This window comes from Condylostylus longicornis, unplaced genomic scaffold (assembly GCF_029603195.1).
Source record: "Condylostylus longicornis isolate FDR11 unplaced genomic scaffold, ASM2960319v2 ptg000006l, whole genome shotgun sequence".
In the NCBI taxonomy this organism is placed as follows: Eukaryota; Metazoa; Arthropoda; class Insecta; order Diptera; family Dolichopodidae; genus Condylostylus; species Condylostylus longicornis.
The window spans coordinates 649,417-665,628 of NW_026577975.1; the positions used below are offsets into that span (position 1 = coordinate 649,417).

General features: G+C 23.7%; 1 protein-coding gene across 4 annotated transcripts in view; it reads left to right on the top strand.

Moving 5' to 3' along the window:
* Positions 1–16,212, top strand: part of LOC129618461 (protein tweety-2-like) — an 88,613-nt gene that overhangs the window by 65,027 nt on the left and 7,374 nt on the right. For all 4 annotated transcript variants that reach the window (XM_055533235.1, XM_055533234.1, XM_055533237.1 and 1 more), the window contains 2 exons: positions 14,863–15,040; positions 15,116–15,210. In XM_055533235.1, the coding sequence (XP_055389210.1) occupies positions 14,863–15,040; positions 15,116–15,210 (273 nt within the window). The remainder of the gene's footprint in view (positions 1–14,862; positions 15,041–15,115; positions 15,211–16,212) is intronic.

Here is a 16,212-nt window from a genome sequence, read left to right on the forward strand (position 1 = left end):
TCCAATTCAAATTAGAACAATATCACAAATCAATATGTTCAGTATTCCTCAATATACACTCCAAAACTTTAATTATTTATATTAATATTTAATTCAGATTTTAATGAACCAATAATTATATATAAATAGATTTACCCACTCAGCTATCCAATTTGAAAAAAATTGAGCCATATTTTTTTTCGTTTCTGCTCATCTATCCATTTGTCAATTTTACTAAATTCAGCAGCTTCATTATAGAATATAATGCGTATCGAAATTCATCAAGTATACCAATCTTAATTTGAATTGAGCAGTCATATACTGTATTACCGCAATTATTTTCGACTCAAAGAATATTATATCTATACCCCTTCCACATGGACTATTTACCACAAGTGATGTGAATATGAAATTAAAGTATTAAAAATATCATAAGATTTATTTAAAAAAAAAATCAATTCTAATGAAATCTTGTTTATAAAGAGAAAAAAAATTCAAATTTTCTTTTTTTAAATATTTTTATTTGCATTTTCATCGCAAGTAACTGCACCGTTCACATATTACCTTGGAAATACACACTTGTATGTAAAGAGTTTTCAATTAAAATACCATTATTTATCCACTACCTAAATGAGTGATGTTGTGTGTGTACATGTGTACATTAAATATTCATTTAATAAAGGTGTGCATTAAAGTGTACAGTTCATTATATAAGAGAGCATTGTCCAAAAAGTATATACATACGTACTTAACTCAGTGCCATTTTATTGTCTTTTTTTAACAATTTTTGCTTTTATTGACTAAGTATAATAGTTTGCCACACCATACATGACTGTACATTTGATATGAGTGCGTACAATGTAAGTACACACATAAATTTTGTAAAATTCCAATAACATTTTTTTTTTGATAAAGATTTCAATTTAGAAATCAATTAACATTTTTTAGGCTTGAAAATTTTTTTTTTTGTCTCTTTTTAAGGTCCAACAGAAAGTATTGTTGTTTTTCTTTTTACATCTCATATATTGAAATTATTTATGCATTTTAAACTTTCCATATAAAATTTTCACATACTTACTTATTTACTTACTTGTTTTGAATAGTTTTTATAGTGTTAAAATTCAAAAATTAAAAAAAAAAAGACAAGAGAAACAAAAATCTTAACCTTTTTCTGACCCATAAAATTTAATATTTAAATTATTTCGTTATAATTTTTTTTTTTAAAGTTGGGCTTATATACAAACTGGGTGGTTTTTAGCACATTTTCAGCTAAAAAAAAAAATTTGAAGAAAATGTCCCTATTAGTTTCACTCCATTTGTCCGTCTAGTCGTCTGTTTACCGAATTTCTGAATGGTTTAAAATACAAAAAAAATATTTTTTAATTCACAAGTGAAGCTTAATTGCTAAGACTCCATTTTTCTCTAATAAAATTTGTGTATGCATTCGCCTCCCCTCCAATTTTTAACTTGTCCAAATCAAAAATATTTCGCAGAAACTGAAAATTCGAAAATTATTTTTTCTATCATTAAAAAACTATAAGCAAATGTCAAGTTGCCGTATGGACTCTTCCAAATTAATTTGGACGTTTGCTCAAATTGATCTTTTTCATGAATTTTCACAATAATTTCACCTCCTAAACGATAAATCAGATAAATATCAAATTTTAATAGTTGTAAATATCGATAAATATTTTATTTAACTAGAACAACAAATGCATGTGGGCGGCAGAAATGTGTTACTCTAATATACTATCTATAATTTAATTATAAAACAAAATATAATTTATTTGTAAACTCTCTCCCCTTCGAGTTATTTCCTCTTACAGGCTTGCAAGATCTCGTTTTTAGGTGCGGGCACTAAAATACGCTCTATCAATGAAGAAAGCTCTGGAAAATTACATTCTGATGTCTTGCAAAAAATCAATTGACTTAAAGCAATCAACATATATGTAATTTTATAAGCTCTAGTTAGACCCATATAAAAAGAAATGTGCTATTTTACCAAACACTCCGTTTGATCGACTACTCATATTTTTTGTTTTATTATTAATTAATATTGAGGACAAAAATGGATACCTACACACACACACACATATTACATATACATATATGCATATATATATAAATTTACTGTTATAAATTTTTAATTAATTACAATTAAAAATTATATAGGAATAATTATGATGTTTGTGTCTGTATGTATACAAACATAAATATGCTTACAACTTATATACATTTGATGTAAAATTAAATTTTCTAGGTTAATTTATTCATAACAATAAATTTTTAATAATAAAATATATAAAAGAAAAATTTTTAGAAGGTTAATAAAGGAGAAGAGGGGGAAAAATAATTTTTGTTTTTTAAAAAAAAAAAAACTTTGTTAACAAATTAGTTAAAAATTTATATTTTAATTTTTTTTTAAAAAATATTTAAAATTTTAATTCAACGTGAAAAGCACATAAAGCCCGGGTTTAAAATGAATCGAAATGGTTTATAGTGCCGCCTTTAAGAAAACATCTAAAATGTTGAAATTCCGGTTCTTGCTCATTATATGTCACATGCCAGTCTCATATTTTCCTGAAGTTTCCTGAATCAATTCCCCAAGAATTTTTTTTAGTTACAATTTGTAGTTAAGTATTGCAGTTTTAAGCTATACTCCACGATTTCAGGAACGCAATGAAACTACTTACTATATATAGTGCAATATATGTGTTAGTTACAGCTACAGTCGTGATTTCTCAATTGTAATGAAATAAGAAATAATGTTTTCTTAACTGAATGCGGCAACACTTCTACAAAATTATGTTAGTGCTATAATTTACTCGTATAATATAAAAGTGTGAGTTTTTTTTCATATGCATGTTTAAATGAAATATGTTTACATGCATATAATTGCGTACATATGCACAAAAAATGTATAATTGCAAATTTCAAAAATCATTATTTTTACTTTAAAACAATGCTGAGCACATTTTCATAATAAAACACAATGTTCTGCTTTAATTATAAATTTTTTCTATATTGTTATACAAAACCTTTTCTTCTCATATACTCGTACTTATACATTTTTTTTTTTGGAAAAGAGTCCTAAAATTCCATTATTTTTCTAATTATGTACTAGTTATACATACTTGGTTCTATGTAGAATTTAAAAATTATTTTAATTCTACTATTTGCAACACTATTCTCCTATATGGTTACGCTAAATGAAGTTAATATACTTGTACGCACCCGTATTATAAGCAAACCCTTATAAAAATTAAAAATTTCTATTTATATATAAGAAATTATATGAGTTAAAAAGATTGTCGTGTATAAAATTTACTCATTTCTATTTACTCAAAAATGATGAAATTTTGTAAATTTACTGGATTTTGTTGAATTTAAAAGCATAACTATTCGCACTTATTTAAATGAGATTATTCGAACTTGATAACTTCGGTTTTAGGGTATAGGGTGAAGAAGTTTTAAACTTATTTTGACAAAATTTGTTAGAAAAATTCTCTGAAATGCACAACAATTTTTTTCTTTTTTTTTATTGTTTTTCTTGCTCAGAATACTAAACTACGTTTATAGATGCCGAAATTATTTTTTCATTATTGAAGTCTTATACAACCCAGGTTATCTTACCTTACACAAGGCGAAGAATCTGAGAAAAGTTTTCAAAACTAACATAAAAACCATTTAAGTAATAAATTGGTTTAATTATCTGAAATTTCTTTATAAAAAGACCAGACCCCACATTAAAAAAAAAAATTTTCTTTAATTAAACATACAGACAAAACATACAATTATGTTTCTTTTAATTTAGACCAAGATTACAGTTATGAACGTGAATTATTGGCGCAATAATTCAACCAAACCATTGACAATGAAAAAAAGCCTCATAAATTATTTTCGCGCCAAAAATCACATGCAAATATTTTGATTGTGTTCATTTTTACATGTGCAAACATCATTTCCAATGTACAAACACACAAAATTTTGATTACTTATGATTTATTTTAAAAAAAATGAAAAAAAAATAATAAATTTTTCACTTTTTAGAATCTCTTTATGACGACTTTCTTGTTGCTTTTTAATGCAAATTCTACATGCATAAGTAGTTTAATTTAATTTTTGTATATTTTAAAAAATTTAAAGTTGAAACTATTAACAGTTTAATAAAATTTGCGACCAGATGTTGAACATTTTTTATAATATGGCGATACAAAAAAAATAATAAGAAAAAGGAAGAAACAAAAATTGCAATACATTATGCACATATTTATTTAATTAACTTTAAAAAAGACCTTTAACAAGAAATAATTTCCTTTTGATTGTAATTTTTCAATGCCGGGAACTCTACAAAAAAAAAAAAAAAAACACATATATAGAAAGCAAGGTACAGGCAACATTTTGTTAAATAAACATTAAATATACACTTCGTATAAATATATACATATATATACATACATATATACAAATTAAATTTAAATTTAAATGCAGATGTTTGACCATAGAGCTACCACACTGTTGTGTTGGTTTCATTTGAATTATATGCGTTCATAAATTGAGCAATTGTGAAGGAAATGAAAATTACACAAAAGATTGTGCTCTATCAAATTAAAATCAAATAAATGAACCGGATATTGAAATTGGATTTTGGAAATTAGGGACAATGTGAGTCGTATACAAAGTGTGGTTACAAATGTCAGTTGAATAAAACTTTTGGTGAACAAAATTGGTGTAATTCTTTTAAAAAACTAAGGTGAAAATAATTAAATAAAAGCTTACAAAAAAAATTCAATGAAACAAACTCACTCATAGCATTTTTTTTAAACATTATCACTTTTACGATATTAAATATTTACGATATAAATTTTTACGATATTAAATTTTATATCACATCAGTTACGATAAAAAAAAATCAAAAGAATATTCTTTATAATTAAAAAAAAAATGAAAAATATTAAACTAATTTCGACCGTTAAACACTTCTAGAGCGTGGAGCCCAAGCTTTAGACAATAATATTCATTTTTAGAGCAGTTAGGTCATGAGGTTGGCTTTCCCATAAAATCATTAAATATGTAATTCATAATACGGAATAAATATTTAAATGATTTTTGATTAGTTTGTGTCTAATTTTATAATGATTTTTATATAATTAATTAAAAAGTTATTAAGTAAGAATTCGTGCCCAGAATACCCAGTCTCGAATTCAGACAAAATGTAAATTGAAATCATCTTTCCTTTCTATGCTTGTTTATTAATTAAAATATCAAAAGAATGATTTTATACAAAATTTGTCTTTTAATCGAAATAACTTTTAAAAAATTACGATATATATTCAAATATGACAAAAGTATATGGCATTTCCTACATTATTTCCACAGAAATGTCAAATAATTTCATTGTGTGACAACATGTAATTGCAGCATTACAACAAATATTTTCACTATAATTGGAAAAAACTGCATTTCTGATGAAATTTTTTTCTCTCATTCCTGTTAACCTATCAAATTAAGCACAAAACAGAAAAACATTGAATAACTCTAAATTGATTGAATGAATAAGGTCTCCTTTCCCATTTTTATTTTGATAACAAAACAAAAAACGAAGAAAAACACCATAAACTAAAAATAATAAAAATTTTCTTATCATTATAAAATTATTTTGTTTGCATATTTTCAACATTTTAGTAGCAACAACTTAAAAACCATACACTCGGTTATCTGACATTTTCATATATACTTATGCAATTTTTTTTTTGTTATTTTCGCGAATTTCTTCTTAATTTTTGTTTTTATAATGTTATCAGTATTTCTTGTTACAAAGGAGTAAATTTTTTATCGTTCCTTTTTATACTTATTGTTCTACAAAAAAAAATGAAAGAAAATTAAAAAAAAAAACTGGAATCAGAATTCAACCTACACTCATTTTATTATCAAAAGAAAATAATGAAGCACATTTACCCCGTCCAGTTTATTTATGCTAAAAAAAAATTAAATGAATAAATATTTAAAGAAACATGCATTATCAATTGTAATTTTTTAGTAATTTGCGACTCCAAAACCCTGCCAGTACAAGTAACAAAACTGCAAATCAAATTTTTAAAAAATCCCGAAACATTAATTTGTTGCTAAAAATAATGTTGCTAGACATTTGCATTTACAGTTCTCCCCGGTTAATTGAACCGAGAAAAGTTGCACACTTTTTGTATCAATTAAGCGGGTAAATCAATTAAAAAAATCCCGTTTAATTGAACAATTGGTGCAATAAAACGAATTTTTTTAACTGAATCGTTTACGCATGAAAACGAATACTCGCTATTGAAGATCAGGCGCAAAAACGAATTTGATCCTGCTACTGCATAAAATTAGTAAAAACAATAGGAAGCATATCCTATTACATATACTTATCAAAATATCCTAGGTAAAAAGCTATATTTAAAATAGGGGATACACTAATGAAATACTAAAACTCAAATTTTTTTTTATTTCAAAATTTAAAAACTTAAATTTTTCTTTATTTTAAATCCATCTAAGTAATGTAACTATGAATTCAAATTCAAAATATTTAAATCATAATATTTTTATATCACATAACATAACAAAAATTAAAAATAAATATTTCATATTACAAAGAAAACAAAATATTTCATACGTTATATCTAATTTTTCAATAAATTTACTATTGCTAGTTTAACAACAACAAATAGAATAATAAAAAATTAAACCTATTTAAAAAAATTTGTAATTTTCGTTTGGTTATGTTTGTAATGATTCTTAATAATAAAGGTTTCCATTTCATCTAAGTTTTCAATAAATTTATTTTGTGGGATAAAAAATTTCCGTACAATGTTTATGCCGTTATCAGGTCAATAAACAGGGGAATTTTTCACAGTTTTTATAAGGTAATACCAAAAAAAGAGATTCATTTAAGCGAGTTGTTCAATTAAACGGGACTCAATTAAACGATGTTATTCATGTATATTTTAATAGGGATTTAAAGTTGCCTTAGTTTTTCGTTCAATAAAAGGGGAAAATCAATTAAGCGTGGTGCATTTAACCGGGGAGAACTGTATTTGCAATAAATTTGATGAAATGAAAAATTCAGTGTTACCATTTTGGGTTGCATGGCGTATTTGAACTCGATATACCGAATTTTTGATTTTTACTTGTTCAAATTAATTTTATAACAAAATTCGATTGTATTTTGTGTTGCAATATTGTTTGAGTTCATTCTAAGTACCAATTTAACCGCGCTTATTTGCCTGTTATGTAATAAATAGACTTGTCAAAATAAATGTCAAAATTTTTGTTTAAAAACATATTTTATTTATCATTTCCAAACATCGCTAACAATTACCCGTCTTTCGCTTTGTATAATAAAAAAAATTAATAATTTTTCTTCAACGTAAACCTATAAATTGCTTTGAATCTTATAATATTAATTTGCGATTCTATTCTACAATATATTTCTCGTAACGTATTTATAGTTACCATAAATAGTTATACGGTATTATATGCAATCACCATAATAAATTGTTATAAAAGGCTTAATAAAAATCTTGTACTGCTTTACTATAAACTATGAATTCTTTGAAATTTTTATATAAAAGTTCTTTTGCAAAATTTATTGCTTTAACAATAAAAGCGAAAGGCAAATGGTTTCTGTTATATTTTTGCTTCTTTTAACATAAAATGAAAAAACCATTATCAAAGAGGGAAAAAAAAAAACACAAAAATATTATGGAAAAAGATTAAAGGTCGGTCCATCCTCACAACCAAATGGCATAATTTAAAATTATGTTTACAATATTTTATGAATGTTCGTATGCATGTACTTATATGTATAACATATCTTAAACATATTATATTCTTCCGGTTCTAATTTTAGATAACTAATAAATAAAAAATTTTTAAAAATTTTTAAAAAAGATGAAAATAAATAAAATTTTATTAAAACAGATCATAAATTTTGTTGTTTTGTTTTTTTTAATTTTTCTGTTATACGGTTTTTTTGCTTTCCAATGAAATGTGCGAAATTTTCAAAGATAAAAATTGTTGCATTTTTCGGTACTTGCATATTATAGCGTATATGTAAGTGTATACCAGATTTTGTTTGTTTGATGCAAAAATTATTAAAGTGAGTAGTGAACTGGAAAAAGCAGAAAAAAACCAACAATTTTCTTTTTTGAAATTTAACAGGATATCAAAAAATTGCAATGATTAAATATAATGTGTACTTACTTAAGGTTGTTGGTCGATAGTATATATATGCATATATTTTTAGAATTAAAAAAAAATAGTGCTTTGATATACTTATGAGAAATCAGATAATTGCTAATAATTTTGAAAAATATTTATAAATTTTTCAAAATATCATAAATTTAGAATCAATTTTAGTCTTTTCTGAAATAAAACCAAATACGATATTTTGTCTATGAAATGAAAACGAAGAGAATCACATATCCCATTTGAAAATTCGATTACGAAATATTCAATTCTTACGGGATTCGATTTAGAACCCCAAATATATTACAGAAATATACCCATACTGTTCGTATAACACTTTACGACCAGCTTTAATTATGATTGTTTAAATACTGTTTCAGAAAATCTAGATTCCTTACAAATTTTTTTTTTTTTTAAAGAAGGTGCATTTTACATAGCGTCCCCGATTGAAGCAAAACACAAAATATTTCAATTGTTGTTCTTTCATTGAATACTCTTGAAGCCAATTGATTTGGAAGTTGCATTGTAATAAATTTTCTTAGCATATAAAGAGATAAAGGTGCGATGACATCTTGTTTTTTATGTTACAAACAGTATAACCATATTGAAAATGCAACATTGAAATAATTTATATTCAAATACTTATATTTTTTTTATTACACATACTTAATAAATTAATATACTTACTTAATATTTACGTATCAAATTCAAAACTAAATTGACATTTAATCAATAAAATATAGTGACAACTTTTACGAATCTGTTGAAAACTTTAAAACAACTGTCAATTTTATGTCATTATATTAAATGAAATTTTAAATAAATTGTATTAAAAATTTAAAATATAAATTTAAACATTAAACTATTATACCCAACCATATTTTATTATTTTGTCATTTAAAAAATAAAAAAAAAAAAAAAAAAAAAAAATCAAAAATAATTCCATGTAAATTTAGTTTTAGGTGCTCCGCTAAATTAGTATTTCTAACGAGTAATCATTTTGCAATTATGCCTTACGCATATCAATTAAATTTTCATATACAAATTATGTACGAGTATTTTAATACGTTCTACACTTTTAATTCTTCAAGTATGTATTAAAGTAAACTATTGTTGTATAACAGGTTTGTATAATAGTTGACTGTATTAAATTTAAATTGCATATAAAATACAGTAAAATTATCGATTAAATTTTAAATTTTTCGAATTTACGTTCTTAATAATTTTCTATAAAAAAAATATTGACGGCAGCAAAAACTGTAAAGTTATACAAATAAATCTACTTTATTTATGATATTTTAATGACATCTACTTAATATTGTGAATGTAATCGAATTTTATACTAGTTCACCCCATTCTGAATTATTGATTGTTAACTTTCATATTTACAATTAGAAATCATTTAAATTTTAATAAGTAAGTATTATAAATAAATTTCTTCAATTTTATTCTTCTCTTCATTTTATTTGCTCTAATTTTTTTAAATCATTAAAAAATTATTTATTATAATAAATGACTTTTATAGTTCAATAACTGCATAAATTTTCAGAATTAATTAATTATTACTTACTTATATACTTACGATACTTATTCATTTGAATCGATATTTATCATTTGATTGGGCTCTATGCGTGTCTATTTAAGTGTTGCCTATATTATTTAAATTATAATTTTAAACTGTGGGTAAAGAGTAAACATAATTTTTCTTTTCTTAACATTTAAAATTTATTTCATGAGATAACTATGTATAACAATAAGTATAACAATATAAATTCAATAATTCTAACAATAGTATACTTGCAAATCACTGATGACTGAACCACATAGTGTTTTATTAACAAAAAAAGAACAAAAATAAAATGAAAATTAAAAGAAACAAAATTTTTTATTAACTTCTATTTTAAGCGGGCATTTTTAATTATAAATTCAAAATTAGTTACAATATAATTGTAACCATCTAGGTATATGTGTATATATATATAACACTTATACTTAAATTTTTATAGTGTTTATTATTATTTCTATTTATAGTGGTTTTCTGCGCACATTTATGGTACTTAATAATTTGCGCCTTTAAAAATTGGAAAATTATAGGATAGTTTTAAAAAAAATTTGAATTTATTAAAATTTTGTTTATGTTGCATATAAATTTAAATGTAACTGTAGTTGTATACATTGTTTATTACAAAGTGTTTCGGAATTGAAATACAAATTGACAGATTCATGGTTAATATTTGATGTCATTTGATTGGGTTGATTAATAAAATTTTAATTTAGAATAATTCATTTATTTGTAATCGATTGAAGCAATTATTTGAATATTTTGCAGTTCAAACACTTGATGTTGCTAATACGTGTTTTATATTATTTAAGAGTACATTTCAATTTGTATTATAATTCTGTTTGTTGATAGCTGTCATTCAATTTTTTAAAATATTCGGATGAAAATCTCTGATATGACATTTCTTTCTTTATACATACATGCTTATTAAAATTGAGAACTACTAATGTTAAATATTGTAATTGTAGCCACACATCTGTGAAACGCGAGAAGTTACGGTAATGCGCTGCATAATATTTCTTATATGGTGTTGGATGAAATGAAACACTGTATAAATTATTTATTACGCATATTGCGGTTCTGTTATCTTATAATATTAAAGAATATTAAACTTTTTATTTTTTTTTTAATTTCATATATTCTTCAAATTTTATTATTCTTCTTTTAGTCTGGAATTTATCAATCTATTTCCGTTGCAATCCAACGCATTAATAAAACTTTAAAAATAAAAAAAAGCGAATATTTATTAATATACTTATATATACGGGTTTATTCCTTTGCCACATACCAACCAATTCTGAAAAAAAATTTTTTTTTTATATTTTCTTTTCTACATACCAGATGGCTTATATTTTAAAATTATGATTCGTATTTTTGTTATTTTTTCTAAAGTATTACCAAAAATTTGGAATTTTAAAGTTTAAAGCTGACAGCGAGCCCTATCGGTATACAAGTATATATACAATGTACAGATGTAAATGAATAGAGATAGCATAGCCAGAATATATTATTATAAAATTTACACCAATTCGTGCGGTTCCAAAAAAATTTTTTTTATTTTTTTTGTTTTTGGAGTTTAATTTTTATTTATTTCTTTTTTCTCTTTTTCCAAGTAAATATCTTTTAAGTGTAAATTTTTCGAATTTAATTTGACAAATATACACACATACATATGTAAGAATTTTTATTTTTATGCAAATACTTATGGGGATTGAATACAATATTTCTAATAAAATAATTTCTAATATTAAATAAAATCGATTATAGACCTAAGATATCAAGAAAACAAAGCGAGCATTTTGTTCATTCAAAAGCAACAAATATGACAAATGTAGGAACTTATACGTGAGTACTTACTTTAAAATGAGTTGTCAAATTGCGTTCCTTTATTGTCTTTAATGATCAGTATTCCCTGCCAAATTATTACCAATCGATTCAAACATGAACCAGAAAAACAATACAACATTTTCAAAGTTAGCAATTTAAAATTAATCGCTGATTCACGTAACTTATTTATCTTGTAATCGAGTAACTTGTGTCAATATGAAGTTATAATAATAAAGAGAACACTCTATGTGAACTTCATCATATAGTTCGGTTTACTGCAAGTAGTATCATCGCATGTGGTTCTTTTAAAAAATCTTAAATCTTATGTTACTCTCAATAGAAATAGTTCAATGGTTTTTTTTTTGCTGTCAAGAAGATGGCGCTACGTTTTACGACATACTATATAAGTACAACAATTTTTGAGATTGATTTGGAGCGAAATTGATTTAATTTCGAGATATTTGCACATTTCGGATTTTCGAAATTTCGATTCGGTTCTGATTGTAACGGTGTATTTCGGATTTTCGAAATTTCGATTCGGTTCTGATTGTAACGGTGTGAAGGTAATAATTCCAATTTATATTAAATATCAAATGTGAAAAATTTATTAAATCATTTTCGAATAAATGCTTGAATACCGTAATATTTAATCCTATATAATATGTACCCATTATTTTAATGAATTAAAATAGAATGAAATTATTATTTCTATTTTTTCTTGAAATGGTCAAAACATGGTATAATATGCACGTAAATCTGCTGGTCAAGTTAAATAAACAAAATTAATAAATATTTATGTATACATATATACAAGCATAGTTTATGGTATACTAGGTCTCATGTACCACCATAACAATACTTACTTATATACAAATATATCTTAATAGGTATATGAAAAATATGTGTGAAACATAGAGGGAAAACAAAACTGTTAAGTATAGTAATACTCGTACTTTATTAAATGAAAACAAAAACAAAACTGAACTCTTAATGAAAATATAGGAAGAAACATTAAAAATGAGACTATTTAAATCCTTAAGTAATCAGTTATAAGCGGATTTATAAACGGAAATTGGACGTTAACTTTTAATCTTTTATAATTTTGTTTTTTTTTTTTATTTTTTCTATTTAAGCATAAAAAGAGAATTTTTTCAAAATAAACACGATAAAATTTTCATAGTTGCCTTTCTTTGCTCACTTAATACATATATAAAGTATGTAGATCAGAAATATTCTAAGTTACATTTTGAAAAATATTCAGGAAAGCAATTTGAAATTTTCAAAAATATCTCTCCCTCAATTCAATCTCTCTCTTTTTTTCAAACTCTCTCTCTTTCAATTATTTCTCTTACATTTATGCGTCAAGGTAAAATGGCAATTGGTAAATTTTTATTACTCTTTGAATCATACTCTGTCATATAGTTAGAAAACAAATCCTATTATTTTTTGAAATTGTTGTCAATGTTGTCAATGTCAATACACATGAGCAAAAATCAATTTTGCTCAATAATGGACGTAGAATAATTTTGATCTAGAGTTGCAATGTGCTTGTACCCTGTACGTATTAAAAAGGAAAACATTAAAAAAAAAAGACATTCTTTCTGACCAAAAAAAATAAATTTTTTTTTTTTGATCTTTCATTTACACTTTACTTACATTTCTTACGTAGTTATTGTATTCTTATTGTACATTTGCTTTGTTCTTTTCAATTTCATTTTGTAGAAAAAGAATGAACAATAAAATGAATTGAGTTGACCAAAAATTACCATTAGAAGTCTAATCAGGTGTATAATAAGCATAAAAATATGTAATTTTAGCTACTTAAAACACTAGTATTTCATTTCAAATTTAAAATTTATGCAAATTATTATACTTTATAGTGTGGAGGCAAGAAAAATTTGTTATTTTTAAGTAGTGATGAGTAAACTTTATATCGGATTATATAATAAGTATAATACCTTAAGTTTTTAAATAACAACATGAGCAAGTAGTAGTAAAATTATTATGTTGGGAATACCATAAAAAGAATTTCTGCTGGTCATAAACATATTTAAGTAGTTATACATAATTATGTAGGTATATTTGTATTGTGAATATATTTTAATTAAAATTGGAAATTCAATATTCTTCTTTTTTTTGAAAAAATTTTTGAAATAGTTGGGTAATTAAATTTTTGATTTTAGTGTAATGTGCTGATATCTTAGATACTTAAATGTAAACATAATCTGTAATCGATTTTATTCGAAAGTTATTTTACTGAGAATCGAAATTGTCAATATTGTCATAATATAATTATAACCAGATCGCTTTGAAGCCAAATTTACTGTGTCATTATGTTGGCAAATTAAAGTAGTTTGAGAATTTATTCGGAATTTCTTTAGAACGTAATAGGAACATTAAAACTTTATATCATAACCTCACAAAATTAATTTAATTTTTATGAAAATTAAAATCTTAATTATTAGTTAAATTGCAATTGATAATTTCGCCAACAATATAAGTGAAGTTGTCATTTTGTTCTTTATTTTTGTACATATATACCCTATATGATTTGTAAATTAAACAAAAATTCTAAAATTTTGATCCAGTTACTCAATAACAATTACAAATTTAATAAAAACTTCACTTAAATTACATAACAATATGTCAAAAAAAAATGAATGTCAAATTGTGAACTACGTATATAGCAGTAATATGACACATTTAAAAATTCACTCATTCAAATTATTGAAAAAATAAAATTTTTGACATTATTGTGGTTTAAATTGTCAATTATTTTAACTTAATTAAATCAGCAAAATGTCCTCCTGTTGGAAAAAAAAGTAAAGTTCGGAACAAAAATTTTTGCAAATAGAATGACAGCGATGTGATTGAAATTTTTACTACACGATTGGTTATTCGTTACTGAATATTTTGTTTTTAAGTAATTAAATTATTAAAATAGTTAGTTAGTTTAAAAATGTTTGTATATTTGGAAGTATTCCTGCACAAATAATTAAGTATATACCCACATATTAAGTCAAATATGTTAAATGATTCTAATTAAGATTCTCTAAAATGCATTTAATAATTATGCGTGTTATTTATCACAAATATCCAATTACTTGACCAATAATTACATTCATATATATATATTTACGTAAAAATCCTTATATACTTATATCTATATGTATCTGACTGCATATGTATGTATATATTTTATTTATTAAAATAATGTTAATTATTTTATATTAACAATTTCTTTTTGTTTTTTTTTTTTTGTATAATTTCAGAGTTTAGGAATATTAGCATCAATACCAGCAACATTATTAATTTTAGCATTGTTTGGATTATTATTTTATTTATTAACACGTTGTTGCGATCGTAAGCCACGTAAACCGAAAACACAAAAATGTCAAAATTGTACATTATTTATAATAACATTAGTCTGTTGTGCAGCAGTAGGTTTAGGTAAATTTATTTTAATATATTTTAATGTAATTTAAATTTATAATAAATTTTTTATATATATATATATATATATAGGCCTTTATGGAAATGATGATTTCCACAATGGATTATTACAAGCTTTTGCTGCGGGGAAGCAAGTTGAAACTTTAGTTGGTAATTTAAAAGTACAGGTAAGCATTTAAATTTTTTTATTATATACATATATGTAATTATACATTAATAATATTAAATATTTTAAAAAGTTTGGGCCAATTCCATCACATTCTATCCGGCTCGGAGCAAAAATTTAAAAAACGAGAATTAAATTAAATTTTATTTGATAGTCTATTTGTTGTTATATTTTGTATAACAAAACTTCTAAACCTTTAAAATAAATAATCTAAAGTTCGAAATTTTTTTTAGGTACATATGTTGCAGCTAATAAAATTAGCAATCATACACTTAGCTCGATTCATTTCTCACGCAGGACTACATGTTAACTTCAATTTGTAACTACATGTTAATTTCAATTTCGCAGCCATGGCTTGGCACATGTAGTCTGATATAATAACTATAAAATATGATGAACAATATTCATAACTGAAAATAAATCAGAAAAAGACAATAAAATTAGCACAAAACCAATAATATTTTCTTTATAATTAAATCCAGCAATTAGAAAACACTTAAACTAAGACAATAAAATGCATAAATCAAAGAATTCTATTACTTATACTTACATATAAAACATAAATAAAACCTTATAAGTACATTTGAAATTTTTTTTGCTCTCTAAGTAAAATAATCTAATATTTTGTGTTCATTTCACTTTAAAATACTATGTAAAATATGCTTTCCCATAGCTTATTATTTCAATTATATTATATGGCATTGTTAAATATGTGCTTAGACAAACAAAAATAATATAAAAATGAAAAGCTAAATTCTTGACTCACACAAGCCAATTTACCGGAAATAATCTTTTGTAAGCTCTTTTATTTTTTTTTATATTTTCCTATAATATTCTACATATACATATATAATAATTTTGTTTATAATTTTAGAAACAAAAATTATGGTGAGTCTAAGTAGACCTAACAATATTGCTAACATAATCATAAATTTTTTTGTTTTAAATAAAAATGTTGTTTATTTTCTATAAAATGTTTACAATATTTTTTTTTAGTATAAAT